The sequence below is a fragment of the Psammomys obesus genome, unplaced genomic scaffold (assembly GCF_907164565.1).
Source record: "Psammomys obesus unplaced genomic scaffold, mPsaObe1.curated_primary_1811, whole genome shotgun sequence".
Classification (NCBI taxonomy): Eukaryota; Metazoa; Chordata; class Mammalia; order Rodentia; family Muridae; genus Psammomys; species Psammomys obesus.
The window spans coordinates 3,037,485-3,059,290 of record NW_026591643.1 but is presented as its reverse complement, the minus strand read 5'-3'; the positions used below and the strand labels follow the sequence as shown (position 1 = coordinate 3,059,290).

The 21,806-nt window shown below is 44.4% G+C and overlaps 1 protein-coding gene across 1 annotated transcript in view; it reads right to left on the bottom strand.

Moving 5' to 3' along the window:
- Ugcg (UDP-glucose ceramide glucosyltransferase) overlaps positions 1 to 21,767 on the bottom strand; it is a 33,189-nt gene extending 11,422 nt beyond the window's left edge. The window contains exons 1-2 of the mRNA XM_055611708.1: positions 21,561 to 21,767; positions 3,689 to 3,830 (exon numbers count right to left, since the gene is read on the bottom strand). Coding sequence (XP_055467683.1) covers positions 3,689 to 3,830; positions 21,561 to 21,658 — 240 coding nt within the window. The 5' untranslated portion in view covers positions 21,659 to 21,767. The remainder of the gene's footprint in view (positions 1 to 3,688; positions 3,831 to 21,560) is intronic.
- Positions 21,768 to 21,806: the final 39 nt, after the last annotated feature.

Here is a 21,806-nt window from a genome sequence, read left to right as displayed (position 1 = left end):
CAATCAAAACTGAAAGACAAAGAAGTAATTGTGTGAATAAAGTTTAAAATTTACGAGGACTCCAAAGGGACACAGCTGCTTATGACAAGTGTTGCTTGGGTGGAGACAGCTCTCCAGGCCCAGGACTTGTCAGACAGCAGCAGGAAGAGCCTGGCAAGTGCCTGAGGTTGGCACCTGTCATTCTCAGACAGGCGCTTGTCCCACTGACAACCTGCATATCAAGTTTGTTCGTGACTTGCACTGAGCGTGCCCTCAAAGCTTACAGAGCGTGCAGGGTGTAAAGGCTACACTGAGAAACCAGGCCCACTCCCTCTTGTACGGGGACTGCCCGCAGTGCAGCACCGCTTCATGAAGCCACTATCAACCGCAAAGAACACCCCACAGCAGACAAAATGGCCTGATTTCCCAGGAATTAAACTTAGGTCTTCTGAAAAAGTCCTTAGATTTTTTTTTTTTTTTTAAGTTGGAAAGGCATTTCTGACCACTTAAATGGCCCTACCCAAACTCCCCTGTAACTTTTGAAGTAGTTAAATCACAGGGACAGACTCAAGCCACGGGAAAGCCCATTCTGTTTATTTCTATGCGTAAGTATAAAAAGCAAAAAGCAGAAACAAAATATTCATGATGCCTTCAGCATGCATCTTACCTCGCAAAAATACTGGCAGAAAAGAAATCTGTGGTTGAACACAAGGACTAAATTCAAGAAAGGTTTTGTCAGCAAGGCAGTTTATTCTTACTATTATTTTTAAAAATCTCTTAATCATATAGTCACCTGGCCTCAAAAGACCAGCTAAAAGTCTGAGAGAGCAAAGGGTGCCATTCCTACTACCTCGAAACTTCTCAGAGGGCTGAGTCTACACGCTGTCCTGCTTTCTCAAAACAGTAGGGAAAGACTGTCTTGATGATGACTGGAAAGGCTAGGTGACTTTTAAAGGGCAAAATAATAGTTCGCTTTCTTCCTATCTACTAAGCCGCTCGCTCAATCAGGAACACCCTAAAGAACTCCTTAACCGTTTTAGAATATTACTATTTGACAGGTATGAACAGCAAGGGGGAGAAAGTGGTTCTAAGCAGTATCATTCTCTAAGACACTGAGGGAAAAGGCTTAGTGTGGCTCTTCCCCAAGGAAGACAGAATTTCATAAAATGTAATAGTAAATTACACTCAATGGAAAGAAAGAAAGAGAAATCAGGTTGCACCAAAATCTTTAAATACAAAAAAGATTTTCATTGTGTGTGTGCTGGTGCCCATGGAGAGCATCGAGTCTGATTTTCTGGAGTTGCAGTTACAGGCCACTGTGAACTGCCTGATGCAGCTATTAGGAATTGAATTTAGGTCTTCTGCAAGAGCAGTCTGTTCTCTTTAACTGCTAAGCCGTCTCTCTAGTCCCATACAACATACAAAACGACTTCATTAGTCACCTTACAAATAAAATTCCTCCACAGTATCCAGGAACAAACACCTAAGATGGCTTCTTTCTTTCCTCTTTCTCTCTTTCTTTCTTTCTTCTTTCATTCTTTCCTTCTTTTAGAATTTGACGTATCACCTCTGTGTCTCCCTGGGTGCTAGGAATCTCTGAACTAAAATAGTCAAATCTCTCCAATTATAACTGGCAAAACACTAGACGTGATTAACATTTTTTCTAGCTAATACACAGAATAACTTTTTGGGTACTTTTTATATTCTAGAAGACTGGACATATATACACATTAAAAATAGAGTACATATTAAAAATATACTTTTAAGATATTTTTAGAAACACTGACTTTCAAGAGGAGCGCAGCACTCAGGGAGGCTGAGGCACATGGATCTCTACAAAGCGAGGCCAGGACAGCCGACGCTACACAAAGAAACTCTGTATTGAAAAACAAAAACTAAACTAAACTAAAAGAAACACTGACTTCCTAAATCTTCAAGAGATGGAACAGACGGTAAACTATTCTAACTGAACTGCTGATACAGACTGAAAGCTTGGAAGAAGGCAATCCATGGGACTGCAACCACTTTCACCTTCTCTTTTCAAACTGTAAAGTGTCTAAAGACCAAGAGTAAGGACAACAGCTAAAAAAAAAAAGCCTTCACATTTATCATACTTCACCCTTGGATATTTAAGACGTTAACACTTGAAATTGTGAGCTGGTCAGTGGTGGCGCACGCTTTTAATCCTAGTGCTAGGGAGGCAGAGGCAGGTGAATTGGTGTGAGTTCGAGGCCAGCCTGGTCTACATGAACAAGTTCCAGGACAGCTAGGCTACACAGAGAAATTCTTGTTTCGAAAAACCAAACCGACCAAATAAACAAACAAAAAATAAAGAAACAAAACCACTTGAAATTTCAGTTAATAATGAATGCTATCTTTATATTCATGAACAAATTTAGATGTATAAATAACTATTTAAAAGTGTAAGTGAGAGAAAGTCTCCTCATTGAGTCAGACCTGTAGACATTGGAAATGTAAACATTTTCTATAGTAAAGAGGACAAAATGCCACTCAAAACAAAATGCTGAGGGCTGGCCCTGGGAGCTGAAGCCAGGGCCTCAAACTCCCTCTGCACCAAAGGCCGTGGTTACATAGGCCCTTATCACCAAGCTACGCCCTAAGTCGTGAAATGTGCTTTAATATATTAATTAATTACATTGCATATTAGGCAAAAAAAATCCCCCCTCCAACCCCCACCATTTGCTTCATGGAGTCTACACTGGCCTCAAATTTCCTATGTACCAAAGACCAAGGGTTCAGCTTCTCTCTCCCCACCTCTACAGGCTGGTGGTGGATCACAGAGCTTCATGCATGCCACACAAGTACTCTACTGAGGTACACCCAGCCCTTCAAGTACAAACATTTTAAACTACTATTTATAAGGAATTGCTTTACATAGCAGGTTTTACAGAAAATGTTGTATTTGGATTACAACAGAGTATACATCCTATAGTGAAACGGACTTAGACCCCTAGTCCCTACACAGCTGCTGGCCCAGAGCAGGTAACAAGCTCATTTGTTAATTCATTTGTGTAACTTCTGAGAGAAAGAGCAAAGAAAAGAGAGTTGTTTGTTGTTGTTTTTTTTTTAAAGAAAATACCTCTGAATTCAGTGTTTTAAAAGGTAATTTTGAATAGTTGCTATATGTACTCAAGAACTAGAAGGTTTTGTGCCACATTTAACCACGTTAACGTTTTTAAAGTAAAATACTGTCAGAACAAAAACTTCCCTTAGATGCAGGGACTTTGTGGATTTCCCTGACCCTACTTCAGAAACTATACTATGAAAGAATAGGAACTGTCTCTGGCATATGCTGTTACTCACTACATACTGAAGATCATCAACACAGCTTCCTCTCCCACCAACTTAAATACACAAGGATGTGACATATAAAAAGAACTGCATGGAACTAGGTCTTTGAGCTTTAAAGATGGGATGACGGCAGCAAATGTGAGATTATGCTCCACCTCAAAACCATGTGGGCTTGTAAGGGAGAGGCTAAGATTTGTTCATAATCAACGAAGTATTCTTTCATTCACAAAAACAAACTTTCCTTTGCATTCACATATAGAATACAGGCTGGAAAAACTTCCAGCTTTCTTACTGCAAGCAAAGCTTACTTTCACTTTATGTATATAAAACATTAAGGCTTCTGCCTCATATACAGTGTTGAAATGCCCATCTCTCCCGGGCACAGGGCTATACTCACTTTGGGATAATCCAGTTCAAAGAATGTCTCCAAGTTGTTGATCAGGTTGGGGTCCACCCCTTTCAGGGGTTTCAGGAGAGAGACACCAGGGAGCTTGCTGTAGGGTTGTTTGTCTGTTGCCTTCTTGTTGAGGTGTAATCGGCTAAAACCCAAACACAACAGTGAGTTATTTCCAGAGGGTGTGCTGGTGCTCAGTCAGAAAAGAAAGCACTCTCTAGAACACTGATAAATCACTCAACTCTGAGGTAGGCTTTTCCTGTACTTTCCTTTTCTTTTGAAGCAGAGTTGGAGTTAAATGTCATAATAAAGGCTTAAGCACAAGGGTCAAGAGAAAGAGTGGTAGGCAGAACAAAGCAAGACATACCTAAAAACACTGCTCTGGGAACTTCAAGGGAGGGTGCTTTTGGTTTTGTTTTAAGACAGGGTCTTATATATTGTACAGCCAGGGGTACTCTTGAACCTTGAACTCCCTGCTACCACCTTTAAGTGTCTGGACTATAGGCAAGCACAACCATGCCCAGCTTATGAGATCAAACCTAGGAGTTCACGCACGCTGGGCAAACCCTCTACACACTAGCACCCCAGGGCTAAGATGAAAATTTCCAAAGCTGACACCTTTCTGAGAAGTGAAGGGAAGACAAACCAAACAAGCCTTCAGTTTACGAAAACTAGAAGGAAGCAGAGTGAATGTTGCAATGATCACCAGAGCATAGATGTACGCTGCGTGTCTATCATTTCTTGCCGTGCTTCTCAGTGCTTAGTAACCATGGGGTCAAGGAGCAGGCATCCGGTGGATGCACACTGAAGAAATGAAGAGCAGGCCTCTGGAGATGGCTTAGCTATGCAAGCATGAGGACGGAGTTCAGATCCCCTCATGTAAAAAGCTGGGCGTGGATTGTGTAATCCCAGTACTGGGATGTGAATACAGGAAGATACAGTTATCACCAGCAAACCAATCTAGTCAACTAGTGAGCTCCAGGATCAGTGAGGACTGCCTCTCTGGTAAGGTTGAGAATGATGGGACAGATGCCCAAAGTCAACCTCTGGCCTCTGCACATACAGGCACATTTATGTATATCACATACATACTCTCAGCCACCCACCACCACCTAAAGAATGACAGTATTTGTCTACACATGGCTGCTCTAGTCTCAAACTGCCAAGAAATAAGTAAAACCTTTATATGAATATGGAAGTGTAATGAGCACACTTTGGAATAAGGTAAATGGAATGTATAACAGCAAGAAGTCAGGCTAGCAGGCTAGAAAAGAGGGCTGAAGGAAAGGGGGAAAAAAAACTCAGATTAAAAAACAACATATATCGATATGCCAGCACCATCAGGTCACAGAGCAGCTGGCTCAGGTTTGCATCTGGCCCATGCCAAAAGTCTTACAGATCCTAATGAGGGACGCCCAGCCAACTGGAGAAGCGAGAACGTGCCCAGTTATTATCAGTCAGAAGAGAAACTATTCAACAGTGTGGTGGAATTGCTCTAAGCACAGCACAGGTTCATCTCATCAGCCAGTCTCCAGGCAGCAGAAAGTAGTGAGATTTGGGAACACTCATCAGTCTGCAAGGTGTCCCAGGACCCAGGTGTCTCCATGCTTTAACAGCTCTAGAATCAATGGTATCTTAGAACTGCTCTGGCCAGAGGCAGTCCTGCCGTGAGTGTAAAAACCAACTGAGGTCTTCTAGAACCAAAAGTCCAATTAGTGTCAGCATATACTCAATTCAAAGAACTGTACAAGCTCGGTGGCACACACCATTAATCCCAGCACTCAGGAGGCAGAGGCAGGCGGATCTCTGTGAGTTCGAGGCCAGACTGGTCTACAGAACAAGTCCAGCACAGCCAAGGCTACACAGAAAAACCTTGCCCCCAAGAGGAGAGGGTGGACGATGATGGCTGTGCTGCAAATACCACAAATGTGTGAATGACTTGGAAATGCACCAGTAACAGAAGCACCTACAGAGCAGTCAGCGGAGATTTGCTCCCTGCCGGCCGGCCAAGTGCTGCAGCAAACACCCGCTGTGTCACCCGAGGCCACACAGACATCTTTGTAAGGAAAACAAGGCAACACAAAACAAAAACCTACATACTGACACCAGAAAAATGGAAATCAACAGGTGTCAAGAGGAGCGGTGTTAATGTCTGATCTTCCACGGCTAATGCTAGGAAACCCTGACCCACCGGGGGCTTTACTGCTTTGCAATGACAAGAAATAGAGACATGGCTCTTGGAAAACTTAAAATGTGGTGACTTGACGTTACCACAACATTCAAGCTTGTGACTAGCAATTTAGTTTTCATTGTAGTTTGTCAAAATGCCAAACCATGGAAGACTGAAAAAGCTCAAGAATTATGTCTTTGTCACTGATAGTTTGGAAAATATAGATCTACAGGGTTGATCTACAGTGTTAAATAGAAGCAAAACCAGGATCTAACACTTAACAACCACAGACACACAAAAACATCACTTTCCCCAATTCTAACAAAATATTAGACCAGATAGATGTCTGCAGAAACCCATCTGGTGAAGGGCATCTAGATTGCGGGAGTAAAAAAGTTCACATTGCAGTTTACCTGCCTGGACTGTAACATGGTTGAAATCAAGAAAAATAGTGAGGATCTCATAAAGGACCCCCATCACTCCCACCCACGCCATCCAATCACATTTCCACAGCTTACCAATCTCACTTATTCTGACTTATCCTAGAGATGGACACAAGCCTGGCCTTGAACTCATGTTCCTTAACCTCTGAACAGTAGGGATTACCAGGCCTAAACCACCAGTCTGGCCCTTCAACAGATTTTGAAAAGGGATTTTTGCCAGGTCGTAGTGGCTCATGCCTTTAATTCCAGAAGGCAGGTGTCTGAGTTCTGGGCCAGCCTGATCTACAGAGTAGTTCCAGCCACAGCTACACAGAGAAACCCCTGTCTTGAAAAACAAAACAAAACAAAAAAAAAGGAAAGAGGTCCTTGGTCAATGCCAAGTGCAAAGCATGCTCCTATGTGGGCCGCGAACCACCCCCCATCGGAAAACACAGATATTTACATTACAATTCATAACAGTAACAAAATTACAGCTATGAGGTAGCAGGGAAATAATTTTATGGTTGCTAGGTCACAAAACATGAGGAACTGTATTAAAGGGTCACAGCATTAGGAAGCTGAGAACCACTGTCTGGTGTGTCATCAGCAGCCCAGAGGTCGGACAAGACAGAAGACTGCACGCAGAATTGGAAGAGAGAACGGGACACTGGATTGGAGGAAACTACCCAAAATTCATCAGAGAGAATAAAGGCCCTTTCCATGCTTCCCCCTCAAATCCACCCAGAAATCATGGAAAAAAATATGTGATGAACAAAATAGGAGAAGAAGGCCTAACACTAGCAACTTATTATTGGCCCATTTTCACTTATCAAAAGAACATGTTTTATTTTAACATTTTTCTGCTGCTACCATACTTTGACCATTTTAACTGCTCCCATTTCTTTCCCTGGTGTCCCTCCTTCTAGCCCTATCTGTCCCTACAGTCCCCCATTCTGCTCTCATGCCTTATTATTGTCATGTCTCATAAAGTTGGAATGACAGAAGAATTTCTGGTGATTAGATAAAAGCCAGCATCCTTCAGGTACTTGGGAAATGGTTCCCATCCCCCAAAGAAGCCATTCCCTTTGCCTCTGGAGAAGGGACATGTCTCAGCAGCTGCATATCAGAGCCCATGCTGGCCTCCAGGTTCCCTCAGTCTCAGCTCCCAAGTACTTGCTATACATCTCAAAGCTGGGTCCTTCTAGCTCCCAGGCTCCCTCCTTCCCTTCACTCTCTATAAAGTTAAAGTTCTCACTATATCCACCGTTCTCTCTGCTCTGTGAGCTTTTGCCTCTGGCCATGTCTGTCCAGTCTGCTTTCTTTCTCTGTGCTCCAGATGTTCTCTTACAGACTCGATAAAACCTGCCCCTAATAACGTGCCCTCCTGTGGGCAGTTTTCAGGGCACCCCTCACATCCATTATTGTTATTATTAAGCTTGATTCTGCATATGCAAAAAAGAAAAACCATGGTGTTTGTTTACCTAGGTGATGGTCTCTAGTTCTGCCCACTTTCCTGCAAATGACGTAATTCCGTGTTCTGTATGGCTGGATCAAATGTATGCCATATTTTCTTTATCCATTTATCTACTGGTAAATAACTAGTCAGACTCTGTAGCTTGGCTACTGCAAATATGCCTCAATAAATACAAGTTTGCAGGTGTATCTACTACCTGCTGATCCGGATGCCTTCTGGCATCTACCCACAGATAAAACAAATCATATGGTAGTTATTTTTAGTTTAAAGAACCCCAATTCTGATATAATCCAGTGATTCATGTCTACTGGTCCATTCAGTGTTAAGAAAGTGTCTCAAAAAAAAAAAAAATGTGACCGCCAATCACTTCATAGTAGTTCGCTGTATCTGGCTGTAGTTAAGTCAGCAGCAGCCGTCTCCTGAATACAGTGGTCTTGTAACTTTTAGATTTGGTCACAAGTTCAGGGTGGGTCCTACATTCTTCTTCCCCCTTTTATTAAGATGTCTTTAAGAATATTGACATCCCTGCTTTCTTTTTAGCTTTCTATAGTGGTGATGCTGTGCTGTTGTACAGACTAATTATGGCTTCTAGGCTTATGGATGAAGAGACTTGATAAGGGCCATATCTGAAATTCTCACAAAATTAAACCAAACCATACTACAGAACCTTAATAATTTCTTCTGCTGCCGTTTTTCTCTACTTGGCCTTTGGTATTTCTTTTCACATACCAAGAGATCAATGTGGAGTACACCCTCGAGTACGTAATCCCACTTTGGAGGACACTGTTTTCACTTTACGTAATCCAACTGACAAAGCCCTATGGTGTGAGGTACTTGAAACATTTATCAAAACCATAGAAGAATGCCCATGTACTCAAAAGCACACCAATTTAGCACTACGCTAGCAGCACTCCACACCTCTCTAGCATTTGTTTCTTGAACAACACACCCTGAGTCCCAGTGTACGTTAGACTGCCCTTCGTACTTGAGATGCAGACACATACCTGATCCACAGACACACTATCAACTGTCAAATGATGAGTAGTTTAACAGGGGGAACTAGACGAATTCTATACAACTCGGACATGCCAACAAAACTCTGTCTGCAGCTAGGACACAGTAACTTCAGCAATCACATCCAGAAACAACTCCTCAGACCGTGACCAGTCTGTCATAAACCAAATCCACACCTATAGTTTTGAAAATAGTGGAGGTAGACCATTTGCTCGGTGTCTCAAAAGTGGTCTCTCTGTAGGCAAGCAGCCTGGATTTACAACTACGGTATCTCAGTGACTTGCTTTCTGCTGGGATTTAAGGTGGCACCTTTTTCTTCCAGGCTTCTTACTGGGAATCCAGTTCTGCTAAACCACCGCTGCATACAGCTGATGTCCTTGACCTTTCTGATACCGCAGGCTTTTTTTTTCCCCCTATTGGTACTTAATGTAAAGTGACTCAAGGGATTTGCTAAGGTAAAACTCCCTGCAAACCTGTACCCTGGCCATTAAAGAACATGACCAGAAACCCCCCTGCATGTCCAATCCCCTTAGATCTGGCTTCTTTTGTTTCCTATCAAGTTAGCCTGAGGTTTGCCCACATTGATCATCTGTAACTTATTCATCTCGTTGCAGAATCTCTTCCGTTAATATCTACCTGCTGTTGACAGCCACTGCAGACAGCGCACTGTAGTCTCATCTCTTTTAACTTAACTGAGCGACAGAAACCCAAGTCTTCCCTCTTGGGTTGGGACTTCAACTTTTAGACAAAATAAAGAAACATGAATTGGATTTGCCCACCCCCCCCAAAAAAACAATCTGACAAAATCTAGGAAAGAAGAGCTACAGACTCTGAGCACTAGGTTAAGGAAGCCGGCAATTCACAAGACGGGGACAAAGGAGGAGAGCGCCCACAGCTGCTCTACTACTCCTTTGAGATCACTTCCTGGTACCTGCAGGACCGACCGGGAGACCAAGCACAGTATAGCTGATTCCTCTAAATGCAGGGGACAGAATTGAGTCTGGAAAAATACCCCGAACTCCAAAGAGTGAAATTCAAAATGTCTGCATCTTGTAAAAAACAGCCAGGCATGCAAATATTTAGGAAAAGACAATGAGCAGCAAAGCCAGGAAGCTGAATCCAGTCTGGAAATGTCCCCGGGACTAGAGCTTTCCTCCTGGAGTCTGAAGTTCTGCTTTACACTTCCTCTGTATTCTAAGACACACAGATTTCCCTTTCTCACCTCAGGCCGCATGTGTGTGCTTATCACAGTGGCTCCGAGTGCTTGGAAGAGGTGTTTCTCACCTTGTTCAAACTAGTGCTCTAACAGAGTACCAGCAAAGCTCAAACCGCCATGGAGGAGGGAAAGGGAGAGGGGTGTGCCAGGTGTTGCCTGAGTGTGCTCCACCCCCACCACTCCCACTACAGAAATAGAAACTGCACCTCAGCATGCATCCAGGCATGGGAAAGAAGCACAGGTCTATGTCTCTTCCCTATTGTAAATTCTGCTTCCATTTCACAGGCAAGGATAAAGAGGCAGCAAGAAACAATGATAAAATTAAAGGGCTAGGGTTATTTTTGCTTTAAGTTAGAACAACAAAGTACAGGACAGGGAAATGGAAAGCAGGGTAGGATATTCTAATCGTCCAGAAAGGGTAAAAAAAAAAAAAAAAAAAAGCAAAGGAAAGGAAAGCTGTGCAGTTTAAAATGCTAGCAGAAGGGAGCCCGGGAAAGGGAGATAGATGCAGCTGAGGAATGCACAGGGCTTGAGTGACTGTGAACCACGATGACGCCAGAGCTGGGCTCCGGGAACTAGTGGTGACAGCAACAAAACGTGCACAGTGCACATGCAAACAAGCAGGCATGCACAAACACACAAATAAAAACAACCCTGAAAGATTTTCTAAAAGCAACAGCAGACGCTGCCAAGAAGGCAGGTCAAAAATTAAATGCTCGCTCTATTAAGGATGCTCACGGGGACTTCCGAGGACTTTTAGCAGCAAGGAAGCATCAAATGCAGCCCAGAAATAGACAGATTTTTAACAGCAGATTAAACAGCTAAGTACCTGGAGCCAATGAGACGCCTCAGCAGGTAAAAGGCAATTATTGCCCACACTGACAGCCTGAGTTCAGACCCCAAGACTCAAAGAGCAGAAAGAACTCACCCTCACCCCTGAAAGTTTTCCTCTTACCTCCACATACTTAACATGGCATTCCCAAACACATGTGGCACTATTTTTACTATTTACTATTTTTCAAAAAATAAAATTTAAAAGGGGAGGAAAAAGTAAATAAATGGGAGGGAGGGCATGACCCTAGTGAAAATGTTGAGTTTCTCTAAAATCACAGAATTGAGAGAAAGGGCCCAAGAATGACTGGGTGGAACGGGAGGACCTTTTGGGGGTATTTTGTAATAATACCTGCATATAGAGATTAAGTACTGCCAAAGAGCTAGTCAGAGGGTAGAGAAGAAAAAGCCAATGACCTGATAGGATCCACAAGCCAAGAATTGGAGCAATCTGCCAAGAATGCGGTGCGACGGTGGAGACTTAGAAGGTGCAACAGGCAGCACTAAATACAGACACCAAGTACTGCCAGACGGAGATCTGAGACCATGAATGTGAAGCACTACTAACCCACATGGCCAGCCAATGCCCTCTGCAGGATCCTGAACAGGGAGAAGCTAAAGCCATTGGACAACTGAGCAGACTGACACATGACGCCAAGGGCAAACTGTGGGTTCTGAAATAAGTGAAGAAGTGAAGGAAGCCGGGAGGCGACAGGTGCAGGTCACACCTGCGGACAAACAGCCACCAGGGGCTGTACATCAGAATGGCCTGGGGAGCTGAAAAACTTCCACCAATTTAACTAGAACCTCCAGGGGTGAGGCCCAGGCAGCTGAGGTCTCCTAAGTCCTCTTCCCTCTCCCTGCAACTCCAAAGTGCAAAGTGGAGAAGCACAGACCTCAGAGACTGGGTTACTGTAAGGAGAGGAGGCAGGGGGTTGGAGCTTTTAGAAAGAGCAGCAGTTGTGAGACGGACAGATGTAGTCTGGAGGACAGTGCAAGTTCTGTGAGAATGGGAGGAGCACATCACCATTGTCACAGACATTCCCTAGCTATCATAGGGCTCACTTTAGTTCACTTCCGGGTTATTTTTAGGCTGCCTCTGGCAGTGTGCTGCTGAGTGATTTAGAAGCCTGGGCTGGTGGCAGGCTGCCAGGATTTCTAACTCAGAGCACTAGCCATGTGCCCTTGGGCAAGCTGTTTCTTTATGTTGGCATAAGAGTGTCTACTTGCAGGGTAGCTCCAGAAATACAGGCTCAAAAATAAAGCCAATGACAGCTAATATCAAACACAACTCAAACAAACACAGAAAAAAGAAACTAAAAGGAAAGGTCTAGTGCTGTAATTCAAGGGTGTTTTCTGCCATGTGCAATTACCACAGTTCAGAGACTTAAGTTTAAGAATGTCACATAGTGGAAGACAGAAAACCAGAAACGAAACAGATGGTATGATGAAAAAGGTGGTGGAGGTGGTGGGGTTGGGGTGGGGTGTGTGGGTGTGTGTGTGTGTGTGTGTGTGTGTGTGTGGTGTGTGTGTGTGCGCGTGTGCGCGCACGCGCACATGCGTGGATATACTTAGAGAAAGAACATGATTAAAACAGAGTAAGAGAAAATATGGTCTAAAGCACACCTAACACTCAGTTTAGATCACATCCAAGAGTCAAGCTAAGAGACACGTGCCTGAAATCCCAGAGCTCTGGAGTCTGTGGTGATGGGATCCCAAGGTCAAGGCCAGCCTGGGCTACACAGCAAGAACCAGAAACAAACGAACAAATGCAAGAGGAGGAGGGAGGAGGAGGAGGAGGAGGAGGAGGAGGAGGAGGAGGAGGAGGAGCCGCCAATATATAGGCTAGTGTAATGCTTAAGATGAAAGAACTATGTCAAATATTTAGGAAATACTTAAAAGTTTTAGGGGCATAGCTAGGGGGAGAGCATCGGCCTGTATGTGTGAGACTCCTGGCTTAATTCTGAGCACTGCAATAAACAAGTGTTTTATGGACATTCAAAAGAGTAAATAACAGATGGGGGGGATTGGGCGGGAATGAGGGAGCGGGATACAGCTGGGATACAGAGTTAATAAAATATAGCTAATAATAAAAATTTTAAAAGGATAAAAATAAAAAAGAGTAAATAACGACACAAACATGAGATTAAGAACCATTAAATGTAACCAATTATTATGAGTTAAGAATGGCCTGCTAGTGCTCTTCGGTTTCCTAGGTTTAAGCTGAGCTCTTTAAGATAGACAGGCTTTCCACCAGACAGAGGCTCCGACCCTGCGTGCCATCCTTCAAACCTGCCTCAGCTGTTGGTCCCCAAGCTGCAGGATGCCCCCTCTTTTGGCCTTGGTAGTTGAAGGTGTGAGACAGGCAGGATAATTTCTGCTCTGCAGCAGATACAGTACCCTGATCAGTAGGCAGCCCTGGGCTAACCTGACTTTGCAAAGGATCGAGGAAGAGCTGTGTGTGCCGTCTAGCAGAGCCCCGGAGCAGCAGCTACCTGCCAGCTCTCTACTCCATTTACACTGTGACGCCCTCTCTATGACCTCGTTTAACACCTAGAACACTAGAGCTGTAATTGGGATTTTAACAATATTCTTTGGTTTTTCCGAGACAGGGTTTCTGTGTGTAGCCCCTGGCTGACCTGGAACTCATTCTGTAGAACAAGTTGGCCACAAACTCCTAGGCCCGGCTGCCTCTGCCTTCAGAGTGCTGGGACCAAAGGCGTGTCCCACCGCCTCCTGGCTCTTTAATAATAGTCTTTATTCTAGTGAAGATCTCCCCTCTGAACAAATCTATCCATTCAATATTCAGAAATCGGCTTTTATCACAACTTCAGGAATACAGTGGGTACAAAGTGAATGATCTGTCCTATGGTTAGGCAGTAAGTTTGCTTTCACTTTTAAAAAGCAAACTTGAGTGGGCAACTTGGGGGAGCTATTAAATGCAGTAAACTTTCCCAAAAAATATGTAATTTTTCCAACTGGGAGCTAGTGTTACTCTCAAACAGTAACAAAGGCATTCAGGTTGTTGAGGCAAGGCCACCATCATGTAAGTCAAGGCCAGGAAGAGAGGTGCTCCCAGGACTGTGCACAAGGCTGGCCCTGCTTGCTAGAGAGTGAAGCTGAGGGCACCATGAGGATGCCAACCGAGACCAGCTTAAAATCCAAACATTACGAGCAACGAGCCATGGCGGGGGAGGCAGAAAGAGACATCCAGGAGTTCTGCTGGATGCTGCACGCTCTGACTGGACCCCCAAAGCCCTGTGACTGAGCGGGAAGGCTTCATGCGGGCCCCACCCTAACATCCTGGCCCCTAAAAGGGTTCCTGCGGCCTTCATAGTTTTTGTCATTGTTTCAGCCTTCCCATCTTTCAGGCTCACCCAGCAACAGTTCCAACTTGAAGGTTTTCCCCCACTTGCAACAGCGTTTGGGCTTAGCTGTGGCAGGATGGATGCCCAGATGGGAAGGAGCAGCCTCTGGGAGATGGTGGACCTAGCAGGGCTCAGCCCCTCCAGGGAGGCTGACAGCAGCCTTGGCAGTAATCTTAAAGAGGGTGAGGCACCAGGACTTTGCTTAAGGCTTCCGAGAGTCTGCAGGGGCAAAGGTCAATCACCTCGCCTCAGAGCTCCTGACTGTGTGCCTGTGTTTTGTTTGGTTTGGTTTTTTGTTTTGCTTTGTTTTTTTTGTTTTGTTTTGTTTTACAAGTTCTGCAGTGTGATTCCAATAAAGCAACTACTCCAATGGCAGGAATTTCTCTCCGGTGCTCCGCACCATGCTTGTTAATATTCCTCATCAAATTGAGATGAGGCTGTGGGATCAGCATGCCCATCACAATTATCCCCCATGATCAGCAGCCTCTATCATTGCCACATATAATTGGACTCTGGAAGGCTGTGGCTGTGTTTATGATCAGTATGGGTTGGGCTGTGACTCATGTGGGGCCATGGAGCACTTAATCATTTCAAGATGGGTATCTAATGGGCTGCAGCAGCAGCGTAGCCTAGCTTACCTCCTCAGTGCATTTGTAACGCTGCTAACACAAGGTTTCCCGTGAGAAAGAAATACCAGGGTTAACTAACTGTATAGGAGAGCACAGTCTCCACTGAAGTCACATTATCACAGAATACAGAGGAGTCATGTCACCACAGGAGGCCAGCAGGAGATCTCAGTAACAGACTCACAAACAAACAAAACCAACCGACCTCTAAACCTCTGGGGAGGCTACAATTAACTCTGGTCCACGGAAGACAGAGAATGGTTTGGCTGATAGCAACCAAAAAAAAAAAAAAAAGTTATAGGAGAAGGATCTTCAAGCTAACGTTCAATGCCACACAGCACCCTGAGCATACCAAGAAGGCAAAAGCCACCGGAAGTCATGAGCCAGCCCCTATTTGTACATGACTTCCATTCAAAGCAGTCCCTAGCCTTTACACTACTCTGTGTCTGGAAAACACTGTGGATGGAGAGAACAGGGACACTTTGTGAGATTTACATTTGTAAGCCAACCCTGGCTAGCCCTAGGCTCTGCATCCCCCAAAGGACAGAAATGAATGTAAAGATTATTTTTAGCAAGACAACTGGTCCCTTAGGAAAACCTTTTGAGGGAAAATTTAACACAGACTCTGATGTAAACAGATTGACATGAATCCATTCCTATTTGACCTGCAACTGGTTTAGACATAGTGAGAACAAGATTTCACTTGCTCCAATTTCATTAAAACCTCTCTACTAAAAGCATCCCAAATTCTGACCATTTGTCTAGAACCACAATTACTCCAGACTGAAATAATGTGTGTGTGTGTGTGTGTGTGTGTGTGTGTGTGTGTGTGTACACATCACCAGTATTGTTATTAGAGAAACTCAAAAGATCATTCATTCATTCAACAAGTAGTAATTTAATGCTCAGCAGATCCTGGAGATACAGTGGTAAATAAGTCAACATTTGTACCCTCAAAAACTTACAATGTATACAGAAAAGACAAAGTCAGTGCTGCCAAACCACAGAAAGATATGACAAGTGACACTTCAAACTTCTTGCAAAACTAAAGTCTAAACTGGATGAGTAAGAAGTAGCTATACAAAAAGGAAAGAAAAACAAAATGCTTTAAAGAAGGAGAGAAAAGAGGAGGAAAGGAAAGAAAAAAAGGATAGTGGTAATCCTGAAGACAGTACAAGAACATTCGGAGGAATGCCAGCAATCCACTGCTGCTGAAAAGGGACAGGGTCCTGGCCATGCTCCCAAGGAACTCTTGTGTTTGGTAAAGAAGTCTGAGTTTTAACATGAAGGCCGTGGAGAGTCATGATAAGATCTGAAGCACATGGCCCAGGATTTCCAAATGATGACTAGTTTACAATGCTAAAAATGAAGGGAGTTACGGTGATGGGCTCAGTCAACTGAGTGGGGAAACAGAGGACAGCCAGTCAAGACGGCCATTACTAAACGGTAAAGCTGCGTTATAATTTTTATTTTGCTCTTTAGAACCATCACTTCAGTCCCAGGACTAGGAAGGCAGAGGAAGGCAGATCTCTGAGTTTCAAACCAGCCTGGACTATAGAATGAGTTCCAGGACAGCCAGGGCTACACAGAGAAACCCTGCCTCTAAACAAACAAACAAACAAACAAATGATGGTGATGATAACAATAACAACAACAACAAAAAAGACGAACCAGCACATTATGCCTAATTCTGTATTTTTCTGGGCTCAAGTTCAAAGGGCTTAAAGGATAAAATGCCCCATTCCTGCTAAACAGTGTTTTGTGTAGACCAAAGTCTAAGGGCATCCTAGGAAAGAAGGTCTTGGCTTTTCAATCTATGAAATGAAAGAGAGAGAGGGTGGATTATATCACCTAAATGTGCCAAATGCTACTACTTAGGTTGAAACGCTGTTTTCTGTCAGGCAGTTCACCACAGTTATGCCATATAATGGAAACTCCATTCAAAAGCTATGCAGGCTGCTGAACAATGAACACCAGAAACACCGTGTTTACAGAAGCAGAATAAACTTGAAAAAAATCTTCAGGAAAAGGACTTCTGCTTTAGGGAGAGTTAGTAGTGACTACAGAAAGTATTTCCGGGTCTGGAGAGAACTGGCTGAACTGGGTATGGTGGTGCATGCCTTTCATCCTAGTATTGGGGAGGCAGAAAAAGGTGAATCTCTGGCCAGCCTGGTCTACAAATCAAGGTCCAGGACAGTCAGGGCAGTTACACAGAAACCCTGTCTCAAAAGGTAACTCCAGTTCCATGATCCAATGCCTTCTTCTGCCTTTGTGAGCACTGGTGATAGACACGGTGCACAGACACACACAGACAACACTCATACCCATAAAATCAAATAAACACATAAACATTCTTAAGTGGTATTTCCATGCCGGTCTGTCACTTTCAATCAATTAACCAAAAAGGAATACCCTATGCTGATCGTTAGAATCCATACACAGAGGAGAAAAGCGACCATTAGATGGAGAGGGGAGAAAGCAGATGAGAGCAGGGATGGATGGGAGATCTGTCAAAAGGATGGTGCCCACATGGCTCCAGGCGAAGAAAACAACTACTTTCAGATTTTGTGTGTCTCCTCAGTCCCCAACTAGGAAACCAAACTCACTGTGACAAAAGGAAAAACAAAATAACCCATAAAGACCACGTAGCCTGCACTGACTGCCGAGACTATAATCAGCTGCTATTTTTAGAAAATCAGAGATCTTGGGAATGAGACCCTTCCAGTGAGTATCTGCCATCTACAATAATACTATGAAATGACAGTGCCTCAGTTTGGTACTAAAGTTGAGGAGGAACAAAGTCGGTGGTAGAGATGAGCAAAGACAGATCCATACCATGGAAGATACCTGTTTCCATTTTATAGATAAGTACTCTTTTTTGGGGGGGGAGGCTCGCTTACGGGAACTGTGTGGTGAAACCAGAACAAACCACCTCACTGCACCAGAGCTTCGCAGTGTGTTAATCACAGGTTAGCTCCACTGTTTAAAGCTTTTATCTAACCCTAAGAAGATACAATAGAACAGATTAAGCAGGTGCCATTGATACATTGTATCCAATAATTTTTTTTAAAAAAGCAACTTTCCAAAATGCCTTCCATTTTGCATTGTTGGTGTTACTCCCGCATCTTAACAGTTGGGAGCCCACTCTGGTGGCTGACCTGACACCCAATACAGAGCTGAGTATTTAGAAACCTGACAACCAGCTGCAAGCACAGGTTTTCAGGTAGAGGGCACCAACATTTCCTTTATCTTTGCCTTACTTAAAAGGACAAGATACGGATAAAAACAAAACGTACACTGAGAAAACATATCCTTTTATTAAAATAAAGGTGATTCTGCACAGTGTTTTAACCAACATACTATTTCCATAGGTCTTTAACTTTGTTAAATGCTGAGCCTCAACCGCAATTTTACTTATACAGCTAGGAAAGGGCAAGCAAGAAACAAACCACCACCACCACCAAACCCAACTTTGTTCTCTGCTTGAAAACAATTCCCATCAAACCGGGAAGTACCTTATTTAGTTTTTTATTTTTGTTTTTTGTGAAACCATACATACATACATACAAAAAAAAAAAAAAAAAAAGGTATCAGTGGGACCAGATCACAAAACAAAGATACTTATCAAACAAACAACAACAAAAGGTATGGCTAACTCTCTACATACAAATTTATCTGCTGGTTATTTGCTCTTTTAGTTGTTGTTCTTGAGACAGGGTCTCACAGTATACCTTAGGCTAGCCTTCATGGCGGTTCCCCTGCCACAGCCTCCCCGCGTACTGAGGTTATAGGTGTGCCTCCAGGTAGCTACTTTGGGTATTTGTTTTATATTCACATCCATTTCAAAGACATATTTACAAGGCCTGTATTTAGCAAATGAAACCTGCTATAAATTATTTTTCCTTTGTTTGATTTGCACATCTCTTTCCAGGAATTATTATTATTACTATTTTGGGTGGCTGGTTGGTTTTGGTTGGTTGGTGTAACTCTGGCTGTTCTGGAACCCACTATGAAGACCACCAGGCTGGCCTTGAACCCACTGTGAAGAGCAAGCTTGCCTGTGTGCCACCATGCCCAGCCCCAGAACACGTCCTTAGCAGTATAAAAAGGGTGACACTGAGGCAAGAGATATGGCTCGGTGGGTAAAGGTGATTGCCATCACATCTGACAACCCGAGTTCAATCCCAGCCCTCATAGCAGAAGGAAAGAACTAAACCAACTCTTGCAGGTCACCGGTGAAAAAATTTAAAGGTAACGCCCCTGGAGTATTCAAAAATATTTACAAAGCCTTTTTACAGCCCTTCAACAAAGCTAAATGTTTGTAGTATGCTCAAAAATGTAAAATTATAACTGGGTTAGCGCCTTTAGTTCCAGCACCCTGGCAGAGGCAGGAGGATCTCTGTGTGTTCAACGTCAGCCTGGTTTACATAATGAATTCCGGGCCAGCCTGAGCTACCTAGTAAGACCCTATCATGGGGGGAAAGGGAAAGAGTAAGACTATTAAATTAGGGTTCTACATCTTATTGTATAGCAAAAAAATACTGAGGAAATCACAGTGTAACATGTAAAAAATTAAGAAATAATTCACAACAATAGAAGAAAACAGACTAACATACAGCTAACATATAGAATCATTGGGAATGCAGATGGTAAATGGAAACAGAAGACTTAATGTCCCAATTCGAGAGACGCGACACACTGTGGTGCGACAGATCCACACGGCGTCACATTAAACGAAACTTGGCGAGAGGCTGCAGGACAGGCAAGATTATGGCCGCACAGTTCATGACTAAACGGGACCAGCGTGTAAATATCTGAAAAGTTCCTCAGTGGAGCCAGTAACTAAATGGATGAAAACCAAAACAGGAGAAACAGAGCAGGGAAATACCATCACCCAGGACGGCCAGTGCTATCAATAGCTATCACATTGTTTATAAGGCAGCATTGTGTCAAAGATTCTGGTCCAGTACTTTCTCCCTCTGAAACGAGAACTAGGGAGGCCTTAGGTGTAAGAATTCATCACCGAGACTGGTAATGCATCTTGGCGATAAAGCATTTGGCCAACATGCAGAAGGGCCTGGGTTTGGTTCCCAGCACAGGGAAAAGAAATACAAATGTAATCATTACAGTGCTGCTTAATAAACTGGAATCAGCTGAACTGCGTATCAATAACAACAGATAAATATTAATAGCTCACAAGCTAAGATGCTACGCATCTACCTGAACCAGTGGAGAGAACGCACACATTTGTTGATATGAAAAAACAAAAGTCAGGGCACCTTGCCAGCAGCTCCTCCCTGCGAGCAGCAGCCTGGGGTGTCTGGTGCTTCATGCTTGCTTCAGCACCTACGACGGTGCCCTGTGCTGCTTCCCCAAACTGCCTATTAAGTGAGACTGTAGAGCAGGTTACAGACCAACAGTCATGGCATGGTCTCTTCTCTCCTCCTCCACCTGCCCTCTTCAGATAAAAGTGTAATTGGGGAGGCAGGCAAAAAAGATTAACAGAGTAATATTTTGGTATGTGTTATAACTGTCTTTTTCCTTTCTGTACTGTAACTATTGCTTATAAAGTAGCTATTGCTTTTCAAAGAGCCCATGTAGGTGAAATGAATACAGCTTAAAAACTCCAAATTCAGCAATGCCATACTGGGCGGGTATGTTTTCTTTCACTTTCAAAAAAAACTGTCTGCTTATCTTGTACAAGTGTCGTCTTTCTCGGGATCAGGAAATGGCGTACCAAATGGAGAAAACGCACATGTTTTCTATAAGGGAGAAAAAAAGCATCTAAAAGCAACTGGCTAATATCCTTCCCTGGTTTTCATTAACATGTATCCTATTCCATTCTATTCCTATTCTATTTGGTGGTTAATTCCCCCCCACCCCTTTCAGGTTAAAATGTCAAATAAGTTCATCTCTACACATTTATTTCATTTGTTTACATAGGCTTCATTTTAAAGACATTTAACTAGCCACTCACATCCTCTCTCTCCACCCCTTCACCTTGCTCTGTTTTATTCGTAAGCTTCATGGGGAATAACCTTGTTTGGATTTTTATCATGTTTCATCCTTCTAGAATGTAAGCTTCACGAGGGCAGGAGTTGTGTCCTGCTCTAACCTGTGTCCCCAGCCCAATACTAGGTGGTGTCTAGGCCTTAGGAGGCACTTGTCAAATGAAAAACTGTATATGGAAGACAGAGAAACGATACATAAGCCAAGAAAGAACGAATTGGAAAAAAGAAAGAAAGAAATCATACTAAAATGCCACCGTGACAGGACCGAGAGCTGTAACCCAGGCTTGGAGACGGGCGGTTTTCAAGGCGGCCAGTGGCTCCACACCTCTCTAAGCACACAGCTCTTCCAGGAAGGAAAAAATCCACAGTCTCGGGGTGGTGGTGAGCGGCTCCCGGAAGAGTGGAGAGGACCATCACCGTAACAGAGACGTGGCCGCGCGGAGGGAGGGGAAACCTCACAATACACTACACATCTTGGCCCAGACCGTCAGACCAGGCAGGCTCCCCTCCCTCCGCCAGCCACGGAGCAGGCTCCCTCCCCGGGGCTCCGCGGTCCTGCAGCCCCGGGGTCCGGGGCGACTCCTCCAGCGCTGTCCCTCCCCGGACCCCGCGCCGTACGCCCAGCGGAGACCGATGCGGGGACCGTTTGAGGACCAGCTTCCTCCGGCCGGAGCGCGCCGCCCTCCACCGCACACATGCCTGCCGGGCCAGCCGGCCCCCGAGGCCCCGACCCTCCAACTCACGTGTAGATGATGGACATGAAATGCATCAGCCACAGCACCACGAAGAGCACGAAGCCGAACAAGGCCATCCCCTCCTGGGCCAGGTCCAGCAGCGCCATCCCCCGGCCCGCTGGCCCGGCCCGGCCCGCTCCGGCCGCCGCGGACAGCGCTGCCGCGGGAGGAGGACGCGGGGGCCGCCGGGTGCGGGGCGCGGGCCGCGAGTGCGAGGTGGGAGAGGAAGGGCCGGCGGGGCGGCGGGCGTGTGGT